Here is a 6,520-nt window from a genome sequence, read left to right as displayed (position 1 = left end):
AAATTATTTGTTGATTTTTTTTTCACAAATTCATCATAAACTAATTCTTGAAACTTGATGACCTTTTGTATAAGATTTGTTTTTGTTTTTTTTATTGTACTTCTTAGAAAAAGTCATTTGATAAAAATGTTCAACCTGTTTGCAAGAATAAGAGACCCAGAGTCATCATTAGAAGTCAAGTTTCTTTTTCTTTTTCTTTTTTCTTTTTTTTTTTCTTTTTTTTCTTTTGAGATAAAGAGGCAGTAACTTTTAAATTTGTTAAAATTTATCATTCCAAAGAAAGATATTGAAAAAGAAGAGAAGATAATAGTGAATATAATTTTGGAAAAACAAAAAACAAAACATAAATGCTGCATAGATAGAACAGAAACAGGCTTATTTACCATGTAGTTCTTACTTACGATGACCCGCAAGCTGAGGAGGAGGACAACTCCTTGACCATGCTTGACACCCCACCGATGTTCGGAGGAGGCCACAACCGCCACCTTCCGCCCGGGATTCTCCCCACGGGTATGCCGCAGGTGCAGGACGTCAAGCCGGCCCTCGCCACCGAAGCCGAGAAGAAGGTCGAGGAGGAGAAGCCCAAGCCACGTAAGGGCTGCCAGGCTTTTCTTGGGCGGTTTTGGGGGTTTAGGTCATTTGATTTTTTTTAATTGATTGATTGATTAATCTGTTTTAAATCCCAAAAGGAGGCAAAGTTTCAAGTGCTTGTCAGGATTTCTTTATTTCTTTTCTGTATCAATACATAGTTAAGTCAGCTCCCATTATTGGTCCTAGGACAAGTAGTGCTGATAATCCAGGAGTTTAAATCTTGATGTTTTATGGTCTTGCTAGTCATCTATTGATCACAAGGAAGAGATTGAACTAGAGCAAGATGATGCAAATGATATTGCTAAATAATCTAAGAAGGGAAAAGTGCAGCTCATTGTTTTTTTTGTTTTTTTATAATAATCATATTTTTTCAAAGCTGTTATATCATGAAGAGCTGTTAATATTACATAGTAGCATGAGCATTATCATTTTTAAAGATCATTGATAATATTACTGAAAGTATTTTGTCTTTTTTTATAAAACAGCCCGTGAGCTGTCGGATGAAGAGAAGCAGATGCTGATGATGACGGAGGAGTTTCACAGCTTCTTTGACCACTCGACTCGTATAATTGAGCGAGCCCTTGCGGAGGACGCCAACATCTTTGCAGATTACTCGCATGACCACGAAGAGGATGGTGAAGCGTATGTATATAGGTCGCCTTTGGGGGCCCTTTCCCTGTGATCCCCCCGTTTTACCCTTTCAGCTTCTCTTGTCATAAGTGTATTAAAAGCAGGATCAGTCACTTTTGAAAAATCTGTCTACAGGATTTTTCTTTAGAGAATTACCTTTTCTTTTTTTCTTTTTATTCTTTCTTCCTTTTTCATATGCAGAAATGAGAATGGAGGTGTCAAGTTGTCTCTGAATCGCTGGTTCTATGACGAACGATGGTCGCGTAACCGCTGCATCACTTGCATGGACTGGTCTCCTCAATACCCAGAACTTCTAGTTGCCAGGTAAGAAGTTAAGCTTTTTTGATGATATACATGTAACGGTACACAATTACGTCTGATATATTGATGATGATTTCCAACCTTTTGTAACTATTGTAATTGATGGAATTAAATGTATTTGGACAGCTACAACAACAATGAGGACTCCCCTCATGACCCTGATGGTGTTGCCCTTGTATGGAATACCAAATTTAAGAAAGAAACACCTGAGTATATCTTCCATTGTCAGTCTCCTGTGATGTCTGCAACTTTTGCAAGGTAAGTATTTCATGGTGTATGAGTGTGGAGATAGACTTAAATACATATTTTTACATAACTTATACATACACACAGTCTTGACTTTACATATTAGGAGCTTATATTTATATAGTATAGTTATAAAATCTAATATCTTGCCAAGGATGGGGATCAGGTTGTTTGAATTTGCATAAGCAAGCTGTTTTGAGAAATTATTGCTGTATTTACTTATTATATAGAAATTAACAGTTCTTATTGCATCCCATGTAGGTTTCATCCCAATTTGATAATTGGTGGAACATATTCTGGACAAATTGTTCTCTGGGACAACCGTAGCCAAAAGAGAACTCCAGTCCAACGTAGTCCCCTGTCTGCTTCAGCTCATACAGTAAGTTGAAAGTCTTCTTCCTGGCATTGCCTTTCTTTCTGTAATATAAGATCATAATTTTTCCACGTGAGTGAAGTATCCTTTCACAAGCTCAAGAAGCTTTTGTTATTATTATTAATTGTGTGTAATAAAATATATTCTAGTAGAAGAAAAGAGAAATAAAAAGGCTGTGGTATTTTAGGAGGCTAGGTGTTAATTGATGCCTTTTCTCTAGCATCCTGTGTACTGCATGAAGGTGGTTGGCACTCAAAATGCCCACAATCTTATCAGTGCAAGTACTGATGGAAAGATGTGTTCCTGGTCCTTGGATATGCTTTCACAGCCTCAGGTTTGTTATGATAGAGACTCATTTTGTGTTTGTGGTTGTTGTTTGTTTGTTTAAAAATTACAACTTGTACTTAGTTATTGTTCTCTGCATGTAAAGAATGTGATATAAGTTAATTAAAATTAATATCCATAATGGCTTATTTAATAATGAGATTGTATTAAAATTAGGAATCAATGGAGCTCCAGCACAAGCAGTCACGTGCAGTAGCAGTCACATCTTTAGCCTTCCCTCACGGAGATGTCAACAACTTTATTGTGGGTTCTGAAGAAGGAGCTGTATTTACTGGTAAGGTTATTTAGTTGTAGAAAAAAATTACATTGTAACATGGGTCTTATAGTTTAATATATCCCACAAAGTGTTTTTCATTTTTTCCTCATAGAATGTGATGATCATATGATTTTCCCAAACAGCTTGCCGTCACGGAAGTAAAGCTGGTATAGTGGATGCCTATGAGGGACATCAGGGCCCAGTGACTGGGGTGAGCACTCATGCTACCCTGGGACCCATTGACTTCTCTCATCTCTTCCTCACTTCATCGATTGACTGGACAGTCAAGCTTTGGTCTGTTAAGGTAAGTTGTGGAGACTTTTAGCCAAGAATGATGCATAACATTGTCCTGTATGCATTTTCTTTTTCTTTTGTTTTGGTAACAAAGCTTGCAGCAAATACCAATTTAATTGTGTTAATATATTTTAACTGTGTGGATGAGGGTATGTATGTGTCATACAGAATACGACATAGTAAATACAACTAGTGTAAAGGCATTAAGATTTAAATTGGGAGTTTGGTATTCAGTAGCATCACAAGTAAAATACGTTATGAAGTTCTTTGTACACTTACACAATTTATTCTTTCATTATCTGTAAATAGTGGAAAGTAGTTTTAAAAATAATAAAATTACCAATGGGGAGGAGATTCAAGTTTACAATGAAAAGCAGTAAGACAATTGTATTGTATTCTGTGTAACATAGATAACAGATAACATACCTAAAACACACAGATACAAGAGATGCACAACTTGGCATTTAGCTTTATTGACAATAATACATATACCATTAAGTAAATGTAGGATTAAAAAAAGTCATTGTTCTTTCTTTACATACAAGATTTAATCTCATGATGTAATATTCATATGAACAAATACATGAAATGGTTCTCATGTGAGCAGTTTCATGCATGTTACATATTTATATTTGTAACACCATGTTTTTCTTCTACCATGATCTGTATGGGATGTGATAGCATTGGTCTATGAAGGTAAGCATTCATGTGGAATCAAAAGAGCTTTTTGATTGTGGAAACTCATTTCCGCAAAAGCATGGATGTCTGATTTACACATTTCTTCTGAGGTTTTTCCTTTGATCACAACCAAAGTGAACCATAGGAGGTGGCTGCTGTATATCTAAATGTGTCTAGGATATAATGCAATAGGGAATGGTTTTCTGTCACTATACTGATCTTGGGAACTAAATATTATTGCTATGAATTTGAGGCAAAAACATCACATTCTCTTGGTATGTGGCCTGAGATAATTTGGACTTGTACTACAACAGAATTGGAAATCTCTATTCTTACAGTTTGTTGTTGTAGAATTCTGCTTATGCTATGCATGATAATCTTGTGCTTTACTATCCATTTCTTGAGATTGAGATTTATCCAAAACAAGGTGGATATATATTATCTAGTCAAGAAGTATATGTTTTAAAAAGTTGTTATTTAAGGAGATATATAAACAAATAAATTCCTGTAAAAGATTTGGTGGGAGATTAAAATAAATATTAATAGATACAGTAGAATAGCTGTATCTTTATTGTCTCATTACAGAAGCTTTTTGCTGTGTAACAGGGTTAAGTTTTATGTTCAAGTAATATTGCATTAGTTTGTGCCTTATCTTTTTTTTTAATTTCTTTCGCATTGTATTAGATGTTAGATCCCAATGGATGTTTTTATAATGCTAATTTTGATAATTGAAACCTTTTTCATTTGGAGTTTTGGGTAATTTTCACCATCAAGAGCACTAAAGATTTATCCCACCAACCATAATTTCCACTCTTTTCTAAAAGTTGTTAGGGTGAATATTTCTGTTTGCTCCCCCCCCCCCCCCCCCAGTTATTTGTTAATATTTAAAGCATTTAGTATGTCCTACTCTTCAAGGCAAGCATTCACAAAGCACAGACTTCTCACAAGCAATTTGATAATGCATTATATTACACGTTTTAATTTTTTCAAGAGTGCCTTCATTCACAGATAGGAAGTATTCTTTGCTTTAGTTCAATTTTCTTTCAATGTTTTTGTATTTGACTCTGGATTAAGCTGTAAGATAAGATTTTTTTTGCATTTTAACAGGAAACGAAGCCTCTATACTCATTTGAGGACAACGGTGACTATGTATATGATGTGGCTTGGTCACCCATCCACCCTGCTCTCTTCACGGCCGTGGATGGGTCAGGAAGGATTGACCTCTGGAATCTAAACCAGGACACAGAGGTAGGGCCATCTTTGATGGATAGATGCTTTAAAAAGAAGTATTTATATTCTAAGGCCATTCTTTGATATTTATATATATATATATTCTTTTTTTTTTTCTTGCTTGATAGGATTATTGAAATGTAGGTGTTTGAAGTATGAGCCATATGTGTAGTTTATTTATGCACAGAAGTAAAGTGTAGTGAAAATGCTGATTACAAAATATTTTTCCAGGTTCCTACAGCAAGTACATATGTAGATGGTAACCCAGCACTGAATAGAGTGTCCTGGACTAACTCTGGTCAACAGATCACAGTTGGTGACGATATGGGTAAAATCTGGATCTATGATGTAGGCGAAGTAAGTCATTCTGTGCTCTACAAATTTAGTATCAATGTTGTTTTAAAATGAAGTGCTAAATACTCTCAAAACTGCTATGACAAGATTTAGAAGTGTGGTAATATGCAAGTGAGTTTTTTTTTTTTTTTTTTTTACATCACCTTTTCCTTTTACCTTCCAGCAACTTGCACTTCCACGTGCAGATGAATGGGCTCGGTTGGTGCACACCATGGGAGAGCTAAAGAACAACCAAGCAGATGATGACCAATCCACTAGGCACTACGATTCCTCGTTCTCTTCCCTAACCTCATTAGCGTCTTCCCCTCTCAGATAAATGGAGCGCAGCTTAAATAACCCTTAGGCTTTGAAAAGTAATTGCAAATATTATTAACTATTTATAAATGTTGTTAAGTTTAGTTTCTGGCCTTCCATGTGCAACTTGTAAATTAGTATCTCCTTTGGCATAACGGTATTAACAATCAGTATCTGAATATAACCGATAGAAGGTGTAATTTAATTGTCATGCAGAAGGGTAAAGTTTCTGATCTAATACATATATTGTAGGAAATTGAGATCCCTACCACACAATTTTCATTTGCAAGGTGTAAAATTATTTTGATATTTTATTTGGCATATATTGAGCAGCAACTAATTTTGCTTAATGCAGATATTAAGATCTATTGTCATAGCTCCCATGAAACCAAGATATATTAACTATAAAAGGTTTCATAGTGATATTTGAAATATAGGAAATCTTATGTACAGCTTATGTGAAAATAAAGTACTATTGGTGACCACGTATTTTCTTTGTACTCCAATTGTTGATGTAGTCAGTTGCAGGAAAAAGAGAAAAAGCTCCTAACTTGAATATTCATTGTGAAAACAGGTTTGATGGTGTAAGTGATATTTATCGTACTTTAACACAAGCTTAAGAGATCATTCTCTCTAAAATTAATTGAATATGTTAAGGTGAGACATCCCACTCATGGTTAATGGTTAATGGTTAAAAGCAAAATAAATGTGCTAGACATCTAAGGTCATATAGCACTATAGTTAATTTTAGTGAAGGATGGTTGGGTTAGTGATTAGTTGTTAAAGCTGGTTTAAGGGATTGGTGAGTGAATGGGTTAGGGTCGGATGAGGTAATGTAAAGGGGTTAGATCGAGTGAAGGATATATGTGCGTTTGAGGAAGGAAAAACAGGTTGTCAAAGCAGAAAGT

General features: G+C 35.0%; 1 protein-coding gene across 20 annotated transcripts in view; it reads left to right on the top strand.

Moving 5' to 3' along the window:
• LOC125047057 (cytoplasmic dynein 1 intermediate chain 2-like) overlaps positions 1-6,094 on the top strand; it is a 45,872-nt gene extending 39,778 nt beyond the window's left edge. For 11 of the 20 annotated variants that reach the window (XM_047645114.1, XM_047645123.1, XM_047645126.1 and 8 more), the window contains 11 exons: positions 391-591; positions 1,077-1,233; positions 1,423-1,545; positions 1,669-1,800; positions 2,050-2,167; positions 2,382-2,495; positions 2,663-2,780; positions 2,906-3,066; positions 4,842-4,982; positions 5,196-5,321; positions 5,482-6,094. In XM_047645114.1, coding sequence (XP_047501070.1) covers positions 391-591; positions 1,077-1,233; positions 1,423-1,545; positions 1,669-1,800; positions 2,050-2,167; positions 2,382-2,495; positions 2,663-2,780; positions 2,906-3,066; positions 4,842-4,982; positions 5,196-5,321; positions 5,482-5,634 — 1,544 coding nt within the window. In that variant the 3' untranslated portion in view covers positions 5,635-6,094. Of the gene's footprint in view, positions 1-390; positions 592-1,076; positions 1,234-1,422; positions 1,546-1,668; positions 1,801-2,049; positions 2,168-2,381; positions 2,496-2,662; positions 2,781-2,905; positions 3,067-3,737; positions 4,812-4,841; positions 4,983-5,195; positions 5,322-5,481 lie in introns of those variants that run through there. The other 9 variants (XM_047645127.1, XM_047645125.1, XM_047645122.1 and 6 more) reach the window with 2 other exon arrangements.
• Positions 6,095-6,520: the final 426 nt, after the last annotated feature.

Source organism: Penaeus chinensis, chromosome 40 (assembly GCF_019202785.1).
Source record: "Penaeus chinensis breed Huanghai No. 1 chromosome 40, ASM1920278v2, whole genome shotgun sequence".
Lineage (NCBI taxonomy): Eukaryota > Metazoa > Arthropoda > Malacostraca > Decapoda > Penaeidae > Penaeus > Penaeus chinensis.
The sequence above is the reverse complement of the archived record's forward strand: the minus strand, read 5'-3'. Positions and strand labels throughout refer to the sequence as shown.